The 25687-nt window shown below is 35.2% G+C and overlaps 1 protein-coding gene across 1 annotated transcript in view; it reads right to left on the minus strand.

Annotated features, from left to right (window-relative positions):
• Positions 1–25687, minus strand: part of CD2AP (CD2 associated protein) — a 136854-nt gene that overhangs the window by 21430 nt on the left and 89737 nt on the right. The window contains exons 9-13 of the mRNA XM_027057604.2: positions 24002–24106; positions 18764–18800; positions 16650–16712; positions 2593–2758; positions 2063–2205 (exon numbers count right to left, since the gene is read on the minus strand). Of these exons, the coding sequence (XP_026913405.2) occupies positions 2063–2205; positions 2593–2758; positions 16650–16712; positions 18764–18800; positions 24002–24106 (514 nt within the window). The remainder of the gene's footprint in view (positions 1–2062; positions 2206–2592; positions 2759–16649; positions 16713–18763; positions 18801–24001; positions 24107–25687) is intronic.

The following is a 25687-nucleotide window of genomic DNA, read 5'->3' on the forward strand; positions in this document are numbered from 1 at the left end:
AAGGCAGCCTGATCGTGGGAGGAATGAAGTACAACAGTTTAGAAGTCAGATTTTAGTCTTTTGTCCTTACATATGTCTTGGCTCCTCTAACTTACTTCCTTATTCATTTGAAGAAAAAAAAATTAGGAATTTGCAAACCCTCTTTCACAAAGCCTCTTTGTTTTTTAATGAAGAGTAAATAATGGCTATGGATAAAAGAAAAGATTTGGACCAAAAGCAATAAAAAAAAAAATTAAACTATATAACCACCAACAGTTTGACATTACTACATGTGTTATTTCTACTAAAAATGTAGCAAAGGAAACAAAGCTTGCTGGTGATTATATATAGAAAAGTTTTTTAAAAGACGAAAATTTATCTTAATTTACTTAAGTTTTTAACAGTTTCCATAACCCTGAGACAACTAAATAAAGCAAATAGTCAAGAATGTTATAAAGCAACAGAAAAATACAGAAAATACAGGCTGTAAATATTACTCTTTCAGCTCCTGAAGAGACGCCTCAAAATGTAAGGCCTCTGTGATAAAGATTGCAGAAAACTGTAGAATTTCAAAAGATGATACAAATGGATTCTTTTATATAAAAATTTAAGTGTGCACACTTAATCTTTTTTGCTGAAATATTATTTTTGAAAACATATTTTCAGTAACATTTTAAATCAAAGAGAAAACAGTAAAAGCTGATAGAGTTATTTTTTTACTACTGACTTCAATAAAAAATAAAGGATATTTTTTAAAAACCTGTTATAAAGAGGATTTTTATTTTTGTTTTTATTTCACCAACGGTAAACAATTTTTACCAGATAAAACACACTAAATATATTTGAGTGAATATCTCTAAAGTATAATCAACATCTCACCACTTTCCAGAAATTATTAATGAATATGGTTTCAGTCAGAGCAGGCAGGAGCCAAATATAGAATGAAAGGATCTTTATAAAACGGATCCTTTATAAAGGATCTTTATAAAAAATTTTTCAAATTAAAAAAACTGAAGGAGGCCATGCACAGGTCAGAGCTTTTACATTGGCAAATGACAATATGGAAAAATAATAAGATCACCTACAACTTTCAAAAGGTTAATAAGCAGCATATCTTACAATATAGTGACAAAAAAAAAATCTAAGCGTAATTGACCTTTAAGGCTGAATGTATTTATGAAACGTTAACATGAAGGCTAAAAAATACATTAAGACATTAAAACTTTTAAAAGAATATCATAAGCACTCTAGGGGATTTAAAGAATTCTCTTCTGATTTACATGATCTTGGACATGTAATGTGTCCAATAGTTTGATGACTTTAGACACAAAATAGCATCTGCCTTTTGGAATAACTATAAAGATAAAATAAGAATATAAATGAGAAAGTGCTTGGAAAATGTAAAAGAACTAAAAATAAATGCAAAGTACTACATAATAACTATTACCACAAATGATTGTGCAATGTTTTAATACTGAGACCTTTATCAAAACTTCTGTGTTCCAAGTTTTCCATTTTACAACTAAGAGTATAAAAGACCAGGAGACAAAAATGATGGGTTGAAAAAATCTGTCCTAAAACTTAAGGAACAGCATTTAGCTAAGGAAGTAAAGCCTGCTGATACACGCACACATGCATACATGCAGATATAAAAAGCATATTTTCCTGAACTGGAAACAAAAGTACCTTGAGATAAAGTGAAGAAGTAAAAATAATCTTCAATGTAATCTAGTGTTGGCATTAAAAATCAATGTGATCTCTTTATTCTTAATCTTTCAAACTAAAATGTATTCCTATCTGCCTAAGTTAGATAGTACAGACATTCCATCATGAGGGGACAGAATGATAAATGGATTATCTTTTAATCCATTTCTCAGTCCTTATGTGAATCAAGTATTTTTGCCCATTTACCTTCTTTTAGTTTTATTTTTCTATTCCAGCTTCATAGATTTTAAATAAATTTTAATTAATTTCCACTATATCTATGCAGATATAAAATGCATGCACAAATTTCTTAAATAGTTTCTGAAAATTGTATTGGCAACTTTTTTTAAATGCACCACCTTTCTACATGTTAACTTACCTGTTTCTTTAGAGCTCCTAATTGTAAATGAATCTAGGTCTACTGATTTGGGTCTAAGTGGTAACTGTTCAGAATCTAGCTTTGGTTTTGATACTGGCTCAGTTTCAAATTTTGACGAAATGGTAGAAACTTCCCCATTAATCCTGAAATGAGAAAATCAAAACATATGTAGAAATCACCTGTATATGAGTCATAACCATTTTTTTAAATTATGAATTAATGACACTAAGGATATTATAGCATAATAGTAATTTTTCTCTTTGTTCCACAATATTATTTCCATAAACATAAATCTCCACATTAAGACTAATCACAATAAAATCAGAAATGTAAAAACAGCCTCATCTGTGTGTATTCACCTAGTATGAATATAAAGTTAACAGAGAACCATCACAGTATACAGAAAAAATATGGAAAACAAATACTTTAGAAATGATTCTGAGATTCAGAAAAGCAGGTAATCAATAAACTTGAGATAAAGTAAATCAGTAAAAATAATCAGGTATAACTTAAAATTAGGTAAAACTTACTTGGCTGTGGGAGGTGGTGGAGGAACTGGTTTTTCAGGTCGCTTTGGGTACACGGTTCCAGGAGATCTCAATAAATTATTGGCTTTGGTGGGTGGAGTGGGCTTCTTGGGTGGGACCTGCGGAGCAGCTGGCTTAGAAGGTTTCTGCTCCAAGACTGATTTTTCATCTGATTATTTAAAAATATTTAGTAAGTTATTAACAATCAAAATTATTTAGGTTTTTCTATTTCCTAAAGTTAATGTCAGGCTGGAAACATGTGAAATAGAAAGAGAGACATTATTTGTATAAGTGTACAATGTTTTAAAGTTATAACTTAGTAAGATTAAATACCTAAAAGAGCTTATTTTGGGGGCACCCTTTGGTGGCTCACTCAGTTGAGCATCCAACTCTTGATTTCAGCTCAGGTCATGATCTCACAGTGGCAGGATGGATCTGTGGGGCTCCATGTTGAGCATGGAGCCTACTTGGGATTCTCTCCCTCCCATTCCCTCTGCCCCTCCCCTGCTTGCACTCTCAAAGGAAAAAAAAAAATTAAGTTTAGTTTGGTAAGAAGGGGGACCACTCGCGTAAGCTTCTGAGAAACAAATAATGCCCGGTTTTTCCTGTCTTCCCAGCATCCTTTGTTTTTAGGGGTGGTATACTACTCAATACAATCACATGATTTTACTCGAAGCAGAAAGTAATATTATCTATATTCAAATCCAGACCACTTTCTGAAAGTGAAGTATAGGAAACCAGTGACATTTAACATACTTATTTAAAAGTGATCACAATGACAAAGAATGTTAACAGGATAGCTTGATTAGACACAGGAGAGAAAATTACAGACTTGTACTTATAACCCTCATAATTGTACTAGGAATGCATTAACACAATTTCATTTTTTCCCAGTTTATTAACACCCTTAAAAACCCTATGAAGTAGATAAGAAAATATGCTGGAAATAAACAACACAGGGAACAGTTTTATGCCATGTTAATAAAAATAATTTTATCACCAAAAAGGCATGATACTATATATAATGACATACTTGATTCCTGATCTTTCAGGTACTAAGAACAAGTATTAAAATTGACACGTGACTCTTAAATTCCAGAGAACAAACTGGTGGTTGCCAGAGGGTAAGTGGGTGGAGGCGTGGGCAAAAGAGGTTATTTTTTTAATTGACACAGGTGCATACATACTAGATATTCATGATAACACAGGAGTCGGCAAAAATGTGTCTAACACATATAATGCAAAAAGAAGAAACTCTTATGTGCCATACTGAGTAATTTTCAAAATTTACTTGGTCTTTGTAAAGAATATCACAGGAGCGTAAAGAATATCACAGGACCACAAATAATTTCACACAAATAGGAAACTGCTGATTATGAATCTTGAATACTGCAAGCCACAGGTAAACCCCCTCATTCAAAATAAGAGATTTAATTTAATAATAATGAAAATACAAACTACCATTGTTTCAGTTTTACTATTTATGTATAGTTTCCTTGGATCATTTGAAAATACAGCTTAGTCTATTAAAACCACGATCATCATTTGGTACAAAAATCCAATTTTAAATGGCCTCAAAACAAACAATGCATCATATAATTACATCATAATTATACCACCCAATCCTAACTATAAACCAACATAGCCATCTGTATCAGTTGAAACAATCAAATTTGTAGAAAATATTAAGAAAGATGTTTTATATAAAATATCAGGAAAAATACTGAAGGTCAAATAGAAGTTCACTGATTAACTGAACATACTTCTTTTAACAGATACATAAATAACAGCTTGAAATCAATTAAACTGTGTAGTCTATTCTAAAACAAAAGAATACATTTAATATTCATGGAAATCAAAGGTGACAAAACTAAGATTCATCATTCCTGGTACAGCCATGACTAAATCAACTACAGTATGCTGATTTATCATATATGATGTCAGTGTACAAAGTTTTATTTAGTTTTATTGAGGTGGAATTTATATAACATAAAATTAACCATTTTAAAGCGAAAAATTCAGTGCCAGTTAGTACATTCACATTGTTATGTAACAACCACCTTTCTCAAGTTCCAAAACTCATCACTCCAAAAGAAAAGTCTGGTTCCCGTTATTCAGTTACTCCCCATTTGCTCCTCTACCCATCCCCTGGCAATCACCAACCTCCTTCTGTCTCTACAGATTTATGTATTCTGGGCATTTCGAATACAAGGACTCATCCAGTATGTAACCTTCTGTGTCTGGCTCATTTCCCATAGCATAGTGTTTTCAAGGTCCATTCTCAATGTAGTATGTATCATCATTTCATTCTTTTTTGTGACTGAGTAATAACCACTATATGCATACAGCACAACCCATTCATCTGTTGAAGGATATCCGGGTTTTTTCCACCTCTTGGCCATTATGAACATTTGCATGCAAATATTTGAGTATCTGTATTCCATTCTTTTGGGTAAATATCTAGGAGCAATGGCCGGATCATATAATTATTCCATGTTTACCTTTATGAAGAACTACCAAACTGTTTTCCACAGCAGCTGCAAGATTTTACATTCACATCAGGAGTGTTATGAGGGGTCCAACTGCTCCATGTCCCTGTTAACACTTGTTATTTCCATTTTTATTATTAATACAACAATCCTAGTGAGTGTGAAGCAGTAGCTCATTGTCATTTTGGTTTGCAATTCCCTAATAATTAATGATGTTGAATATCTTGTCATGTACTTATTAGTCATTTGTGTACCTCCTTTGGAAAAATGTCTATTGCAGTCCTTTGCCCATTTTTGGATTAGGCTGTCTTTTTGCTGAGTTGTAACGCTTCTTTATATATAATACCAAACCCATTATATACTCCTGATATCAAATATAGGATTTATGCAAATATTTCCTCCCATTCTGTGGTAAATCTTTCACTTTCTTCATAATGTCCCTTCAGTGCACAAAAGTCCTTAATTTTAATGAATCACAATTTAGCTTTTTCTTTTTTTAAAATTACTTTTTAAATTTATATCCAAGTTAGTTAGCATGTAGTACAACAATGATTTCAGGAGTAGATTCCAATGATTCATCCCCTATGTATAATCCGCAGTGTTCATCCCAACAAGTGTCTTCCTTAATGCCCCTTACCCATTTAGCCCATCCCCGTTCCCCCAACCCCTCCAGCAACCTTCTGTTCTCTATATTTAAGAGTCTTATGTTTTTATATTATTTTTGCTTCCCTTCCCTTATGTTCATCTGTTTTGTACCTTAAATTTCTCATGAGTGAAGTCATATGATACCTTTCTCTGATTAATTCTGCTTAACATGATACCCTCTAGTTCCATCCATGTGGTTGCAAATGGCAAGATCTCATTCTTTTTGATTGCCAAGTAATACTCCATTGTATATATATACCACTAGCTTTTTTTTTCTTTTGTTGTCTGAGCTTTTGGTGTCATATCTAAGAATCCATTGCCAAGCCCAAGGCGATCAAGATTTAGCCCTATGTTTTCTTCTAAGAGCTTTAGTTTTGTACCTCATAATTTAGGTGAAGGATCTATTTTCAGTCAGATTTTATATATGGTATGAGGCAGGGGTTCAATTTCATTCTTTTGTATGTGGATATCCAACTGTGCACAGCAGAATTTTAGTTTAGTTAGAAATTCACCAAAAACAAGAAGAAATTTAAGAAAAAAAAGTCTTATGTTATTTTTTCAAATGCCCAAAGAAATATGTAAGATACAGATGTTATAATTTAAGATAGAGAAAAGAATTATCATAAGAGTATAATTTTATTGAAAACAGCTAAAATATACGGCAGCTAAAAAAATGCCATCAAAATAAATGAAAAATTCCACATCTTATTACAGAATACAAAAATATATTATTAACACTGTATGTAGTAAATGAATCCATCTGTTAATTCAGATGAGGCTTAGTTCCCTCCTGCATGAGTAAGAATAGATAAAATTCTCAAAAAACTAAAAACGGAAATACCATATGATCTAATAATTCCACTACTAGTTATTTACCTAAAGAAAATAAAAATACTAAAAGATAATATGCATCCCGGTTCATAACAGCATTATTTGCAATAGTCAAGATACAGAGCCAGTTAAGTGTCCATCAACAGACAAATGGATAAGGAAGATGTGGTAGGGTGTGTGTGTGTGTGTGTGCACGCGTGCATGTGTATGTGTGCGTATGTATACATCCCGTTAAAGAAACAGTTTCCTACTCCAAGTGCATAGAAATACTAGCTTATGGTATCTTGCAAAATATTTGTGGCACCACCATCCACACAGAACTGCCTTTTTTAATGCATACTGTAAAGTAGGTAGAAGTTACTAGGTAAGGTATAAGGTATTTATATGGTAGGTTTAAGATGTTATCAGTAAAACTTCTGGTGAACAGTAGGCTATTGGTTAAGTTTTTGTTGAGTCAAACTTGTACGTACAGTGGGCCAGCGCCCCAACCCCTGCATTGTTCAAGGGTCCACTGTATATTTTATAGTTACACAAATCCATTTATACTTACATGGTTTTTAGTTATGCCAAAATTATCAATCACATCTTTTATTATTTTGAACATAAATTAGGCATAGATACTTTATAGCCTGTGTCTGATATTTCAAATACCTAGAACACTGTGGACCAGGTTTATTTTCTGTTTCTAGTCATGTGTCGTATCTCCAAGTATGTCTGGTTATTTCTCTATGAGTAAGAGACATAAAACATTTGTGTGAAAATATACAAAGATAATTTAAAATTCTAGATGATGTCTTCTTCTCCAGGGAATAAGGGTTTACTTTGCTTCAGGCAGCGAGGCGAAGCCACGGTAAAATCCCAGAGCACCTTCTCTTCCAATCAGACTGAGACAATCAGCACGTGGGCTTCAGTGCTTTTGAGAGCTAGTTCTACTTCCATTTCACACTTATTAAACGGAGTCTTTTTTGGAACCCAATTAAAGTTCAAGAGTCTACTAATGTATCTCTTTTTCTGTGGGCCCTAAACTCCAATTTTTGTCTTCTCAAACCCAAAAATACATTGAAAGTTCTTTTCATAGTCTCAGCCAGCACTTTCAGAAATGGCAAATGCCTCAAAAGGAAACACAGGCTCAAATGCCAGACTCACTTTCTCCCCTCCTCTCCTACATCTTGACCCTGTAACTTCTTGTACCCTTCATAGCTCTCCTATGTCTAGTATATATGTATATATTTCACACAACCTTTCCAGTTATTCTCACTCAGATCATTCTCTGCCTGTCTATATGATCACTCATCAGTTTTCTTCAAGAGTTCCAGTTCATCTAACAATTTCTCAAATGTACATATTCTAAGACTCTAAGCTAAACTCTTCCTATTCTGATTTTAAGCAACCTTCTCGAACAACCTTACCTGTATCCATAAATTTAACTAGCTAACTTCCAAGACAGCACCTTACAAATAAATGCTTAATACAAACTCTCAACAAGAGATATCCCATATTTCCTATATTCATATCAAACCGTGTATCAAAAGCTGAACTCGTGTATTTTCTCCTAGAAACTGTCTTTATTTTATTTTATAAATCATATCTCATTTTCCCATCCTCACAACCGTTAGGATCTAATTAGTCAACAAGATGTACTACTATAAACCTAAACCACCTCCCTTATGGGAGAGCCTGAATATATCTCAACATCTTTAGCAGATAATGTAGCTGATTCACTCAAATCTATCCTACCTTCATACGATCATACCAAGCTATTAAATAGACAGCATTCTTTTTACATTTATCTGGAATTGAACATGTACCCCAAATTGGTCCAAGAAACTGAAGAGGACTTACTTTCCACAGGTGTGGAGAGGTTTTCCTCTTTCCTATTAAATGGACAAAATATCAAGTTGCCCTGATGGTCACAGTCAGCATTCCTGTGACCTCAAGGGAAACCAATCTGAAGACAAAGTAGACACTAAAGATGGCAGATGGCAAATGGAGAGAGATATAATCCAGGTCCATAATGAAATTATTCAATGGAGGGTCATAAGACTCCTACTTCTAGACTTCCAATTATATGAGACTGTTTCCCTATTGTTTCAGTTTGAATAAGGATTTTTATTCTTTGCTCTGAAACCATTCCAATTTCCTTTTTATCCATACCATCACCAAACCTATTCAAATAGCACTAAAACAGTTTCAGAAAAACCTATCTGAACATGTCACACCAGTTTTTAAAAGCCTTCCAATTACATAGTAATTATTGTATTAAATATCCCTTATTCATTATATATTTTGCAAGAAACTACAGAACCAATGTCAAATAAGATTCAGACACGCACACACACTACACCTTTGCCCCATAGGGTTTAGTGGTTTAGTCAAATGTGGGAAAAAGACAATATACAAAAAATACCTAATGTACATGTAACATACAATAATGAGAAATAACTACTTTTAGACAGAGTAACAAAGAAAAGACTAATGTCAAAGAGGTGACATTAAGATAGCTGTTTTAAGATGGAATCTGAAAAAATGAGAAGGAATCACATATGGAAAGAATCTGAAGGAGTGCAAGATAAAGAGGAGATGCCAGGAAAAGGATACTCTACATGCAACTGGGAGGGCAGAAAGCTGATATTCTGTGAATGTTATACACTGGGGGAGCCAACCACAAACAGTTAACAAGAGAAAACTCAATAGGGAGCCAGATCACTCAAAATCTGGTAGGCTATACTAAGGCTAATGTGGTCAAGAAAGTCTGCTTTGGGGAAGAAAACACTGTAGGCTAGAGTTTTTTCCCAAATGCAACAAAAAACGTTCAAATATATTAAGTTCATGTGCCATGCATCATAATGACCAACACATATTTATATGAAACATGTGCATATACCCTTCATTTCCATGATATAAATTCTGAAATCCTTATCACTACTTTAAATCCTTTTTGGTGCAAGGCAACATATAAACAGATAGTTAAATACAACTCTTTGCCATAGCATTTAAAGGCCTTTTATGAACTACATAAGTGGTTCTTAGTTTTATCTTCAGATTAGAATCCTGAGAAGAGCTTTAAAAATACTACTACCTGAGGGGCGTCTAGGTGGCTCAGTCAGTTGAGCGACCGACTTTGGCTGAGGTCACAATCTCGCTGTTTGTGAGTTCGAGCTCCACATAGGGCTCACTGCTGTCAACCTGTCAGTGCAGATCTGTCCTCCTCTCTGCCCCTCCCCCGCAAAATAAATAAATATTAAAAAAAAATACTACTATCTGAGTTCTACCTTATAAAAATTCTGGAGAGGATCCTTAGTATCAGCATATTTTTAAAAGACACCCAGGTAATTCTAATATGCCACCAAGACCAAAAACAACTGCACCACGCCACATTTCTAGCTAATTTCTAACTTCCTAAGTTACCTATAGCCATTTCTTGAATATGCTTTCTCTCATTCTTTTCACATTCTTTCTGTGGTCTGGAACCACCTTCTCTTTTCCAGTCAACACATTAGGCTCATTTTCTAAGTCTCTGAATAATTACAATCTCCTCATTGCCATGCACATGTTAACTATTCAACTAGAATTATTAGAGTATCACTTAAAATAGAAAAAAAAAATTAAATCTTAGTGATTAACAGAAGCCAGTTGCCTCATACATACATATTTATTGGTTTTATGTTATTGCATATTTGACATTTATTAAAAGTCTGTCCCATGTGTGGGTTAAGTATAATAAAGAATATTTGCTACTTCTTAAGAGATCAAGATTATTTTTAGGTTCAAACAGGAGTAATATATTACAGATACCAAAATATTCTTTGTAGAACATTAGAGATAAGTACTATTTCCTTTTTGGTAAGCATACTAAATATATAATACAATAGAGTTCTACCACAGGTCTCTCAACTCAAGAGTCTGTACTACAGACTGCATCACAGATAAAAAGGCATGCATTTGAGTTCAGGGTCTCCAATAATAACTGCCGCTAAATGAGTCAAACACACAGATCTTGATTTTAATTCCATACTAAATTGTATTACACCAAAATTCCAGAGCACATACTAATTGAAAAGCATATTTTGAATACTGATTTCCAAATCACTCTGTAATATGAAGAATACTATCCATAGCCAGCACATGAATAGAAAACTACACATTTTTATCACATTTCAATTCCATTAAGTTTTTACTCTGCATTCCTTTTACTGGCTCATAGGAAGAAGAGAACACTCCTAAGCAAACAAGACCTCCAGACTTACAGGCAGTATGTTCAATTATGTACCAAGACCAATTTTGCCAGCTTGGAATTCAACGTAAGGCAAAAATACCAAGAATGAGGAGAAAAAAATAAACAAACATGTTCTACCACTAGGCCCTCCATAAAAGAAATTCATTAAAAATGTAAGTATGGGGTGCCTGGGTGGCTCAGTCGGTTAAGCACCCGACTTCAGCTCAGGTCATGACCTCACGGTTCGTGAGTTCAAGCACCGCATCGGGCTCTGTCCTAACAGCTCCGAGCCTGGAGTCTGCTTCAGATTCTCTGTCTCCCTCTCTCTCTGCCCCTCCCTTGCTCACGCTCTGTCTTCCTTTCTCTCAAAAATAAATAAACATTAAAAAAAAAAAACATATAAAATACACACACACACACACACACACATATAGGTAGAAAATATGAAATACAAACAAATCAAAGTACAAACAGCAACGAATATGAACAAATCCAAACACTGACTGGGAATCAGGAGAATGCAGATGATGGTTAAGCCATGAGCTTTATATATCTGACTGTCCAAAGAATCAAAAATAAAACAAAAATCCAACTCTGATAGTCTTTATTAATTTTTAGTTCAGCATTTGAGCAAATGAATTAATTAATGATGCTACTGGACCTTTGTGTGGGAACCAGCAGCAGTCACGCAACCTTCTGCAAGAGAAAATTTTACATAGTAAAGTACAACTGTTTCCAAAAGATAGGGTAAGATTCACAATTCAATCTACTGGGGTTCAGAGTCCCAGAAATCGGCCAACTAGACCCTGAAAATCTGTAGTCTCGTGTATTAACAATGAATTCCTAGCATGTGACTACATTTCCCCAGCAACAATAACTTGTCTCCCTTAATGTCAGATACAGAGACAAAAAAACTCAAGAGGAACATCTACCAGCACAACTCTCCCTTCCTATTCTAATTAGGAAACAATACTGCCAATATTAACATATTGGTGTTTACTTCCTGCCTGGAGGTGTGTGCCATCTGGTTATGTTCTGCTTATGAACTGACTGAAAAATAACAAACCCGGTCTTAACACCTGCAGGTATAGAAACTCTAGAGAAAAATGCTCCTCAAGCAAGTGAGCGCAGATTCACTGCCTCTACCAGTAAGTGTTGAATGGCTGGACTTTAGCCCATTATGCCCTTCCTATGGATGTGACTGAGGCTACCAAGGAGAACATGTACATAAAGGTAAACACTTAAATGACTTACAAGCCTAATAGAGCTCCTACACATTTATATGCCTCACTGCCTGGCACTCCAAAATAAACATTAGTTGCTCCCTTCCTTTCACACATAGTTCATACCAAGAACAAGTCATTGAGAATGGAGTGGGTTACTGAGAGGTATGTCCAAGAAACGTTTTCCAAACAGCAGGAGGAAAAACTTCTGCTTCAAAAGTGTTGATATTATTATTCTAATGAAGCATAATATGGCCAGCATTCAGGTATCTCAGAAATTAGGGGGCAGAAAACTGCTAAGCATGTTTGAGAAAATCTACATGTTGGCACGGGCAGGAAATAGTCAAGATTTAAACTCCATTCTTTTTTTAAATTTCTTTTTAATGTTTATTTTTGAGAGAGAGAGAGAGAGACAGAGCACGAGCAAAGGATGGGCAGTAAGAGAGGGAGACAGAATCCAAAGCAGGCTCCAGGTTCCGCGCTGTCAGCACAGAGCCTGACGTGGGGCTCGAACCCATGAATCATGAGATCATGACCAGAACTGAAGTTGGACACAACCAACTGAGCCATCCAGGTGCCCCTATAATAGCTGTTTTAATGTCCTTGCTATTTCCATCATCTCTTGCCATTTCTGGGTCTGTTTCATTGACTAATTCTTCTAGTTACAGGTTGCTATTATCCTGCTCCTTTCCATGCCTAATAATTTTTTATCAGATAATGGACACTATATATTTAAAAAAAAATTTTTTTTAACGTTTATTTATTTTTGAGACAGGGAGAGACAGAGCATGAACGGGGGAGGGTCAGAGAAAGAGGGAGCCACAGAATCCGAAACAGGCTCCAGGCTCTGAGCTGTCAGCACAGAGCCCGACATGGGGCTCAAACTCACAGACCGCGAGATAATGACCTGAGCTGAAGTCGGATGCTTAACCGACTGAGCCACCCGGGCGCCCCAGACACTATATATTTAACACTCTCAGGTGTTATACTCTTCCAAATTGTATAGAATCCTGTTCAGGAAATAGTTCAATCTGCTTCCAAGGTAAATGTGAAGACGACTTTAGTCTAAGGTGATATAATCTTTTATGGACTCCATCCTACACTTTATGAAGTCTTTCCCCTGTGGCTTGTGGGAATATGAACTATTAGTGAGTTCCAAAAACTGCTTCACCAAATGCTTTCTAGTAGTTATTTCTCTACCTGTGGAAGTTTCCTTTCATGTGTATATAATTCACAGTACTCAGCCAAAGCCTCATGGTAAGCTGTACTGAGATCTCAGAATGTTCTCTGTGCAGTTCCCTCTATTCTGGCACTCTGCCCCACAAACAGTAGCTGCTTTGACCTCCCTGAACTCCTTTTCTCCTGTTTCCTCAGCTCTAGAGGAAAACCAGACTCTGTTTGGCTTCTTCCTTTCTACTGCCTATAAACTGCTTCTAGACAATAAGCCGGGGTAATGTTAGGATTTGCCTTACTGGCTCAGTGATAACTTCCTTCAGTGATAACAGTCCTAAATGATCTATTGTCCAATACCTGAAACCACTATTTCATCTATTTTGTCCAGTCTTCTAGTTGTTCAACTCAGGAGGGCAAATTCAGTCCTTGTTACTTCACCAAGCCAGGTTACTGAGCAGATAAATGATCTAAAAATGGATCACCTTCCATTTTGTTAATGGGATCCACACAACTGATTTCAGGGAATATGGGAAGTCATTACTACATTTTAATAAAATCCCTACCTACTTGATGGAGGAGACTATAAAAGGAATATCATAATGTAGGTAATGAAGCCAACAACATAGTTCTTACATTTAGTTCTCAGTATCTTTGTAAAATGAGTCTTTCATGTAGGACCGGTATTATAACCAGGCACCAAAATAAACCAATCCAATGCTCAGACCTAACAATAGCCATATTACATCTGAAATTAAAAAATACTTTTACTAAGTTGTTTTTGCATGACAAATAAAACATTCTCAAACATAAAGAAAAAAAGAATCTAAAAACTTCCTATGCTGAGCATAGATAACGAGAAAGAGATAAAGCTATGAAAATACATGGCATATTCAGGGACAAGAATGTGGTTACTGCATTTAGTGAATGAAAAGGGTAGAAGATAATACCAAAATTGTAATTGGGGGGGGGGGGGGATCAGTTCCCAATAACAACAAAAGCTGGCTCAGATAAGGATCAACAGGAGCTTTTATTCATTCTTGATGGGAATGCAAAATGGCATAATCTGGAAGATGATGTGACAGTTTCTTATACAACTAAACATACTTTTAACATATGATCTGGCAATCATACTCCTTGGTTATTTTTGCCCAGGTGAACTAAAAGCTTATGTCCACCAAATACCTTGACAAGGATGTTTAATTATACATAGCATCTTTATTCATAACTGACAAAGTTTGGAAGCAACCAAGATGTCCTTCAGTAGGTAAATATGGATAAGCTGTGCTATAGATAGATAATGGAATATTAATCAGCACTAAAAGAAAATGAGCTGTTAAGTCATGAAGACATGGAGAAAACTTAAACACATATTAAAGTGAAAAAGCTACATACTGTATGATTCCAACCATATGACATTCTGCAAAACTATGGAGACAATAAAAAGATTAATGGTCACCAGGGGCTGAGGGAAGGGAGGGATGAAATAACAGAGCAAAGAAGATTCTTAGAATAATAAGACCTATTCTGTTAGACATTGTATTACACATTTGTCAAATTATACATTTGCCCAAACTCATAAAATGTACAACTCAGGAATGAACCCTAATATAAACTATGGACTTCAGGTGATAATGTGTTAGTGGAGGTCCACTCTGGTGCAGGATGTTGATAGTGGGGGAGGCAGTACAAGTGTGGGGCAAGGAGTGTATGGGAATTCTGTGTAGTTACTGCTCAATTTTGTTGTGAATCTAAAACTGTTCTAGAAAATAGTTTATTAAAAAATGAATCTGGCAAAACTATGAAATAGAGCCAGACAAGGGACTAAAGTGAGAGAAATCAGTTAAGAGAATACAGGAACACTGCAGGCAACACACAAGGATAGGCAGAAACAATATTGGCAGTAGAAACAGAAGCATTCTAAAATAGTATTCAAGGTTTTGCTTGTACAGTCAACAACACAAGGGTTAGGGGTACCAATACCCTACACAGCTGAACACAGTTACCTGAATATAACTTTTGACTCCCCAAAACTTAACTGAAAGCCTACTGTTGAATAAATGGCCTTACCAATAACATAAACAGTCAATTAACACATATTTTATATGTTATGTACATTATATACTCTATTCTTATAATACATTAAGCTTAAGAAAAAGTTATTAATAAAATCATAAGAAAAGTACATTTACAGTGCTGTATTCTATTTATCGAAAAAAATTCATGTACCAATGGACCTGTGCAGTTCTAACCCATGCTGCTCAAGGGTCAACTGTATATATAACCTAAAATACTAGATATAACCATTGCAGATCTTTCTGTACACAAAGAGAAACAGTTATTTTCTCCAAATTAATAATAACAAAACAAAATGATGTTTTTCACAAAATAGATATGGCACCTTGGAATACTTTCCAAGTTTATATGACAAATACAGACAGTGAAAATTAAATAATACATAACAAATCACTTCCATGTTAGAACTCACTTTTAAAAAAAATTTTTTTTAACATTCATTTATTTTTGAGAGACAGAGAGAGAGCATGAGCAGAAAAGGGGAAGAAATAGAGGGAGACACAGAATCCAAAGCAGGCTCCAGGCTCTGAGCAAGCTGTCCACACAGAGGGAGATCATGACCTGAGCTGAAGTTGGACGCTCAATTGACTGAGCCACCCAGGCACCCCATAACTCACTCTTACACCTAAGAATTTTTTTAAATTTATTTTGAGACTCCAAAAAAGATAAAGTATAACTATTTAATGCTTACTTTTGTTATTTTTTGAAAAAACAAATAATAATAATAATAATAATAATATAATGAAATACTATAACCTTACTGAAGTAATAGTTTAACTTTTTAAATTGGGATCAGTTTGAATAAAACCTTAATTTCCTATCACTCTTGATAAAGTACTTCCTCCCAGAAAACTCCAAATAAATACTGAACAGTTGTTAAAAATCAGTGTAAATCTGACGAATGGATAAAGAAGATGTGGTTTATATACACAATGGAATACTATCTGGCAATGAGAAAGAATGAAATCCTGCCATTTGCAGCAACGTGGATGGAACTGGAGGGTATTATGCTAAGTGAAATAAGTCAGTAAGAGAAAGATACCATATATTTTCACTCATATGTGGATCCTGAGAAACTTAACAGAAGACCATGGGGGAGGGGAAGAGGGTGGAAAAAAGTTACAGAGAGGGAAGTAGGCAAACCATGAGAGACTCTTAAATACTGAGAACAAACTGAGGGTTGATGGGGGATGGGAGGGATGGGGGATGGGGGGGGTGGGTGATGGGTATTGAGGAGGGCACCTGTTGGGATGAGCACTGGGTATTGTATGGAAACCAATTTGACAATAAATTATATTTAATAATAAAAAAAAAATCAGTGTAAATCAATCAATGTGGAGAGATATTATTATTTACAATGACAAATCCAAAGAAGAATTATTTTTCTGAAAGTGGAAGAATTACCCTTACCTTTTTCTTCTGGCTTTATAGGAAAATACTTCTTTTCTGTAGCTATTAGCTCAGGCTTTGGAGCTAAGGAAAAAAGCCAAAATTAGTACTTAAAAAAATTAGTTTCAAAGCACAAAAACAATTATACTACTAAGCAGAAAAGGTCAGTTTAAAAATAACATCAGAGGAAAACATGACTTAACAGAAACAACAATGTACCATAATCACTAGGCTATCTAATCCTGCACCTACCACCATTACATGGCTGAGTAGTAACTCTGGTCTCAGTTCCTTCTTTGCCAAATGAAGGTGTTCATACCCTCTACAACACCACTCTCCAGTAGAACTTTTCCATGATGATGGAAATATTCTATTTTTGTGTTATCAATACTGAGTGTATTGACTTGAAATACTACTACTGTGACTGGGGAATTCAATATTTTATTTAACTTTAATTAAATTTTGAAAGCCCCAATATGACTAGTGAATAAAAAGCCTAGAACACCAACTTCCATAAAAATTACTTTTAACTTATGCTTTCCTTGCTCTGGGATTAAGTCAGCAAATACAAAGATGAAAACTTGGAGTAGGAAAGGACCTGTATTATTTCTTAAAAGAGCAAATCTTTCAAGAAAATAATTGTACGGCACTTATAAAAATCAAAAATTAGGGGCTAGGGACACCTAGGTGGTTCAGTTAAATATGGACTCTTGATTTGGGCTCAGGTCATGATCTTCTCCTGGTTGTGAGATGAAATTCCACATCGGGTTCCATGCTGACAGCTCAGAGCCTGCTTGGGATTCTCTCTTTCCATCTCTCTGCCCCTCCCCCCCCCCTTGAAAGAAGAGAAGAGAAGAGAAGAGAAGAGAAGAGAAGAGAAGAGAAGAGAAGAGAAGAGAAAAAGAAAACAAAAAACTAGAAAGTAACACAGAAGAGGAGAGAAAAGAAAAAGAGAAGAGAAGAGACGAGGAGAGAAGAGGAGAGGAGAGAAGAGAAAAAGAAAACAAAAAACTAGAAAGTAACAGAAGAGGAGAGAAAAGAAAAAGAGAAACAGAGAGAAAGAGAAAGAGAAAGAGAAAGAGAAAGAGGAATAAAAAGAAAAAAAGAAAAAGAGAAGAAAAGAAAAAAAAAGAAAAAAAGGAAAAGAAATGAAATTAGGATCTAAAACTTACAGAAATAGACAAAGGGCCAGATTATGAAACTGTAACTCTGGAAAACTCTTCTAAGTATACCATAATATATTCAACTGCTTAAAAAAATAAAAATAAACTCTTCGAGTTTGTTTAACCCTTCAGCATACTCTCTGAAGAAATACAAATAATTAGTATTTATATGAGACATTAACAAATGAATTTAATGTGAAAAAGTGGAATAACTAATTAGTCAGGTCAATATATTAAGTATTCTATTCTTTTAATCTTTAAAAATTATTTTTGTTTTTGAGAGACAGAATATGAGTGGGGGAAGGGTAGAGAGAGGGGGAGACACAGAATCCAAAGCAGGCTCCATGCTCTTAGTTGTCAGCACAGAGCCCAACATGGGGCTTGAACCTACAAACTGCAAGATCATGACCTGAGCAGAAGTTGGACGCTTAACCAACTGACCCACACAGGTGCCCCTGAAGTATACTATTCCAAATGCATTTAAACTTGGTCAATTTTCTTAATTAGAAATGACAGGGGCACGTGGGTGGCTCAAAGTGTCCCTCTCTTGATTTCGGCTCAGGTCATGATCTCATGGTTCGTGGGTTCGAGCCCCACATCAAGCTCTGCACAGTGCAGAGCCTGCTTGGGATTCTCTATCTCTCCCTCTTTCTCTCTGGCCCTCCCCTGCTTGCTCTCTTTCTCTCTTTCAAGACTAATAAACTTAAATTGTGTGTGTGTGGGGGGGAATATGACAAGTCATAACTAAAGTATACAAATTATTTTTAACATCCTATTTGTATACAATTTATACTTAAAAAATACACACTTAATGCATGTGAACACTCAATTTTTATGTATTTCTAGAATTTGTATATATTACATCATATTTGGTTTTTGCTCATATAAATGGTTTACTTAAAATCCAATTTTACCATTTTATAACTTGAAAATATGAGAAACAGCAAACTGAATAATGTGTTTCCTACATACCTGGACCCTTAGCAGGAGGTGGTGGTTTCTTTGGTTTCTATTAAAATAACAATGGTAAAAATATGTGAATACTTATATCTTACATATGCTTAAAATAACTTCTGATCGTTAATAATCTAAATTATATGAGTATCTGTTATAAAATAGTAAGATCTTAACAACCAAAAGGCCACTGACAAAAAATTTATTCTATTAGAACAAATGCCTTCTTGATCAAAATTCAAATATGTCAAAACTTACCAGTGATTATGATAAATCTAAAAAATCTTAATGATAATCAGGGGCACCTGGGTGGCTCAGACGACTAAGTATCCAACTTTGGCTCAGGTCATGATCTCACAATTTGTGAGTTCAAGCCCCACGTCAGGCTCCCTCCTTTCGGCACGGAGCCTGTTTTGGATGCTCTGACTCCCTCTCTGCTCCTCCCCTACTCTTTCTCTCTCTCTCTAAAATAAAGAAGCATTAAAAAAATCATAATGATAATCAAAAATATTCATTATTGCCTCCCCTACTTTAACATTCCAAGGCACAATTTTACCTCTCTTTAACAGCTGAGTACTGGGGAAAAGGAGAGAGAAGAGACTGTTTTTAAAACAAACAACAACAAAAAAAAGAGTCACCTAATAAATATATCTAGCTTATACTCTTGATTCTTCAGAACTCTCAAAGAGAAGATTCAAGGAAAAAGCCTGTTTTTCTTCAATTTATTCAAATTTGTTGGGTTTAGCATTTATTCATTTTTAAGACTTAATGACATCAAAAACTTGAGACATGTGAATCAGGTTTTCCCAAATTAAAATTAACTGATAGTGCTGTATGAACACCAAATAAGCCCTCCCAAATAATGTGTTCCTTGGGTATAAAAATAAAGCACCCGGAAGGCTGAATACTGAATGAAATCGAGCAAAAGAAGGGCCTCAGACAGCATTAACCCATAGAGTAACCTCTAGTGATTCACTTAACTACATAAAGACTGCAAAGTTTGGAAATTTCAACATTGGCTTAAATAAAATCCAGCAGACCATCTTGCTCTCAGTGTCTGCTCTCCAACTCCATTAGAAAAGGAGCAAGGAGGAGGCAGTCCAAGATGATGGAATAGGAAGACTCTGAACTGACCTTCTCTCGTGGACATGATAAAACTACACCTACATACAGAGCAATTCTTCCTTAAGAATTGAGGGTGGACTGAACAGCTTCTGTACAACAAACAACAGAGGGACCACACAGAGCACAGTAGGAGACAAGGTAACAACACAAAACACACCCCATATGTAAGGACTTGCAGTAGGGGGTATCATTGAGGGTCCCAAGCAGACACACCTGCCCTGGGGCACAGAAACAAAAGAGCAATTTAAAGGGCAAGTAGACTATAAGTGAAGACCATAGAGCTTCTGCCAAATGGTGGAAGGAACTGCTAGAACTCTCTCCAGGGTCGGAGATGCCTGAAATTGCCACTATTTATTTCCCAACGCTCTACTTTGACAGTGCCAATGAAAGCAGAGTCCAGGCACTCTTGCTGGCCTATTAAAACTGCCCCAGCAAGTCCCAGGCCCCTAACCCACATCAGCTTTCCCACCAAGACAGCCTATTGCCTTTGCCAGCCCCAGCTCTAGCCATCCCAACAAGGTGGCCCTGGAAGCTCCAGCATACCCCAGGCCTGCACACAACAGCTCAAGCCCTCCTGCCCGTGTGGCCCTGGCACAGAGTACATTGGAATGCCTGGTCCCATGTCCACACCAGCTCAAGTCATATACCAACGAGTCCGCGCCAGCTCTAGCCGCAGCCATCCTGCCCATGTGACCCATTGTAGCAAGCCCCAGGGCAACCCTAGCTCACGCCTACTCCAGCTCCAGCTGCCCAACCAAATCCTGTTGGCAGACACAGTAAACAAAGGGGACACTGCTACATAAGGCCACTCCTTCAAGACCAAGAGTTAGCTGTTCTGCCAAATTTACAGACACAAATGCAGAAAGACAAACAACATAAGGAAACAGAATGTTCGAAACAAGAGAACAACATAAAACCTCAGAAAAAAAAACCCTAATAGAGGTAATTAATTTACTTGATAAGCAATTCAAAGTAATGGTCATAAAGATGCTTGCTCAACTTAGAAGAATGAAGAAATACAGTAAGAACCTTAACAAAGCGGTAGAAAATATAAGAAGGTACCAAAAAGCAGTCAGAGCTGAAAATTTCAATAACTGAACTAAGAAATACACTAGAGGACATCAACAGATTAGAGCATACGGAAGAATGGATCACTTGAATGGAAGATAGAATAGTGGAAATCACCCAATCAGAACAGCAAAAGAAGAAAGAATTTTTAAAAAATGAGAATAGTTTAAGAGACTTCAGAAATGACAATAATTGTACTAACATTCACATTGTAGGGGTTTCAGAAGGATAAAAATAAGAGACAGAAAATCTGTTTGAAGAAATAATGGCTACAAACATCCTTAACCTAGTAAAGGAAAGACTTCCATGTCCAGGAAGTACAGAGAGTTCCAAACAAGATGAAACCAAAGAGAGCCATACAAAGATATATTATAATTAAAATGGCAAAAGTTAGGGGCGCCTGTGTGGCTCAGTCAGTTAAGTGTCCAACTTCAGTTCAGGCCATGAACTGACAGTACGGAGACTGGAGCCTTCTTCAGTCTCTGCCTCCCTCTCTCTCCGTCCCTCTCTCTCCCTCCCTCCCTTTCTCTCTCTCTCTCTCTCAAAAACAAACAGTAAAAAAAAAAAAATTAATAAGAAATAAATTCCAAAGACTGAAATCATAACAAGTATCTTTGCCAACCCCAACGGTATGAAATTAGAAATTAACTGCAAGAAGAAACCTGGAAAAGCACAAACATATGGAGACTAAACAATGCTACTAAACAATCAATGGGTCAACAAAGAAATCAAAGAGAAAATAAAAAACTATGTTGAAACAAATGAAAAATAGAAACACAACTTTCAAACCTATAGAACACATCAAAAGCAATTCTAACAGACAAGTTTATAGCAATCTCAAGAAATATGAAAATTCCCAAATAAACAGTATTAATTTACATGTAAAGAAACTAGAAAAAGAACAAAACCCCAAGTTAGGAGAACAAAGACCAAAGCAGAAATAAAATGAAACAGAGATTGAAAAACAGACAAGATCAATGAAATTAAAAGCAGATTACTGAAAAGATAAACAAAATCAATAAACCTCTAGTCAAAATCATGAAGAGAAAAAGACAGGACCCAAATAAATAAATTAAACACGAGAAGCTATAACTGACACGATAAAAATATAAAGGATCCTAAGAAATTAGTACAATTACATGCCAACAAATTGGCAAACACAGAAGAAATGGATAATCATGATAACCACATAAAAAGTATGATTCTAGAAATGTATCCATTTCTTCTGGGTTCCAAGACTTGATTACAAAAAAATAATAAATAGACCGATTATAAATAATAAAATTCAATCAGTAATTTTAAAACTCCCAGAAACAAAGGTCCAGGACCAGAGAGCTTCACAGATGAATTCTACCAACATTTAAAGAGTTAGTAACTGTCCTTCTCAAATTATTCCAAAAAATCGAAGAAGAAGGAATGCTTCCAAACTCATTTTACGAGGCCAGCATTACCCTGATATCAAAACCAGTCAGATATCACACACACAAAAAGAAAATTACAGGCAATATCCCTGGTGAATATAGATGTAAAAATTGCCAACAAAATATTAGCAAAATGAATTGAACAACATGTCAAAAGGATCATATACCATGATCACGTGGGACTTATTTCAGGGATGCAAGAATGACTCAACATTTGCAAATCAATCAACATAACACACCATTTTAACAAAATGAAGGATAAAAATCATATCATCTTAACAGATGCAGAAAGACCGTTTAAAAAAATACAATATCCATTTATAAAAACTCTCTCAACAAAGTGGGTATAGAAGGAATGTACATCAAAACCATAAAGTCCATACATGACAAACCCACAGTTAACATTATACTCAATGGTGAAAAGCTAAAAGGCTTTCCTCTAGGATCAGGAATAAGACAAGGACTCCCCCATGCTTATTCAACATAGTACTAGAAACCTTGGCCATAGCAATTAGGCAAGAAAAAGAAAAGCATCCAAATTGGAAAGGAAGAAGTAAAACTGTTCACTACTGGAAGATAATATATTATATATAGATGATGTATACATACACAATGGAATACTCCTCAGCCATTAAAAGAATGAAATCTTAGCATGTGTGACAACACAGATGGACCTACACAATAATATACTAAGTGAAATAAGTCAGACAGCAATGACAATACTGTATGATTTCACTTATATGTGGAATCTAAAAAACAAGACAAATGAATAAACAAAACAGAAATAGACTCCCATAGACATAGGAAACAAACTCCTGGTGACTGTAAGGGAGAAGGTGAAATAGGGAGCAGATAAAATAAGATTAAGGGGAGTAAGAAGTACAAACTTCCAGTTATAAAATAACTAAGTCATGGGGCTGTAATGAACAACATAGAGAATATAGTCAATAATGTTATAATAACTTTGTATGGTGATAGATGATAACTAGACTTATCACGGGTGCCATTTTGTAGTATATAAAAATATCTAAACCTTATGATCTACAATACCTAAAACCAATAGGACACTGTATGTAATTATACTTCAGTCAATCAATCAATCCTCAATTAGATCCATTCTTCCATGGGGGAAAAAGGGATCAAGTTGCAGAAAAGCAAAAGATCACTGATGAATGACTCAGCCTCACTTTATTCACTGTAAGAAGTGAGACAGAGGTCTTAAGTCTTGTAAGAAAGCAGACTGCTTCTTACCCTCCCGAAAATGCACTACAGAGTAATATAGTAAGATTAACAGTTCCTTAAAATAAGATTTTCAACAAAAGTACAATTAAAGTGTAAATTCTTCCAGGCAAGTGTTAATTTGTCTAACTAGTATGAGAGACTTTTTTCTTTAAATTATAATAAAGTAATGAAGTCTAAGGTTACTTTTCAATATAGTCAGTGGGGAAAGAAAACCTGAAATAAAGCACAGAACTGAAATATTCTTTTGTTTTACTACAGCTCAAATCAATTTTACCTGAATATATAAAATGGAAACCTCCTCATAAAGTTGTTCAGTAATAATGCAAACAAAACTGTTTGTAAAGAAATACTGGCCAAAGGTTCATTAAACAGTTATCATCATTGAAAAACTAAAGCTTACTGGGAAGTCTTTATCCAGTTCATTTATCTGAATAGCAAAATTATCTGGAAATACTCCTTCTCTCCCATTAAGTTCACCCTTCCACCAGCCAGTTTCTCCAGTCTCCTATAATGCAAATGAAAAATCAAATAATTACATTAATTTTATATTATTTAAATATATATTTACTTATTAAACATTATATAAACTTATTTATATAAATACTGTAAACTACACACAAGTATTATATTTAAAATTGAAATATAATAATAAATATAACATTCACAATGCAAAATATTATATAATATTAATAATAGGTGTTATCTTTAAATAAGAAAAAAGTTCACAACAAAATATAAAAATACTGAATTCCATTATTTTTACAAGAAAAAAAAAGGGTTGGGGAGCCTGGGTGGGTCAGTTGGTTGAACGTCTGACTGTGGCTCAGGTCATGATATCACAGTCTGTGGGCTCGAGCTCAGAGCCTGGAGCCTGCTTCAGATTCTATGTCTCCTTCCCACCCCTCCCCAACTCCCACTCACATTCTGTTTCTCTCTCTCAAAAATAAACATTAAAAAAAAAATTTTTTTTACAAAAAAGAAAAAAAAAGAGTTAAACAGATCATAAGGTCCTCCCTAAAAAGCAAATATTACCCATATATTACTTCCAGCAGTAGTTATAAAATTGGGATTTTTTTTTTTTAATGAGTCAAAAATTTTAGGGGCACCTGGGTGGCTCAATTGGTTAAGCATCAACTTTGGCTCAGGTCATGATCTCATGGCTTGTGAGTTCGAGTCTTGCATCAAGCTCTGTGCTGACAGCTCAGAGCCTGGAGCCTGCTTCAGATTCTGCGTGTCCCTCTCTCTCTGTCCCTCCCCACTCACGCTCTATGTCTCTCTCTCTCAAAAATGAATAAACTTTAAAAAATAAATAAAAAACAAATGAGTCAAATAATTTTAAAATTTGGTTTATGAGGATAAAAGGTTTTCAGCGAAGAGAAAGGACAAAGTGCTGAGAAGAGGGTGGACAGAGAATATGACTTTCTAACCTGTATCTTACTTAACATTCTTAACACTTTATATACCAAAACACAATCATATTATTCATTTCTCTAGAAATTAACAAGTTATTCTACAATTCCTTCTAAATACCACCTGGCCATGAGAAATAAGGTTCAACCAGTCCAAAACTGTACGGATATTAAAAATTACATATACTAAACCATCCGATAACAAAGTCAATTTAAGACAAGGGAAAATTTTTCAGAAATTGTGCTATACAGTCATTAACAAAAACTGTATTTTATTTATAGTTTTCTTCTATTACGGATAGTTACAGGGGCACCTGTGTGGCTGAGTCAGTTGAGCATCTGACTTCAGCTCAGGTCGTGATCAAGCGGTTTGTGAGTTTGAGCCCCACATCAGGCTCACTGCTGTCAGTGCAGAGCCCCCTCTCTCTGCCACTCCCTCGCTTGCACTCTCTCAAAAATAAAACAATAACAACAACAAAAAATAGTTAAAGGATTCTGCCCAGACCTCTTTGAAATAGCTGCATCATTTTCCAAACACAGTATGGTCTCATAAATGTCTACAATATTGATGGAATTGTTTCCCTATTCATTTTTTTTTTAATTTTTAAAGTTTATTTTTGAGAGAAAGAGAGAGAGGGAGAGACAGTGTGGGTGTGAGGGAAGGGCAGAGAGAGAGA

Source organism: Acinonyx jubatus, chromosome B2 (genome assembly GCF_027475565.1).
Source record: "Acinonyx jubatus isolate Ajub_Pintada_27869175 chromosome B2, VMU_Ajub_asm_v1.0, whole genome shotgun sequence".
Lineage (NCBI taxonomy): Eukaryota > Metazoa > Chordata > Mammalia > Carnivora > Felidae > Acinonyx > Acinonyx jubatus.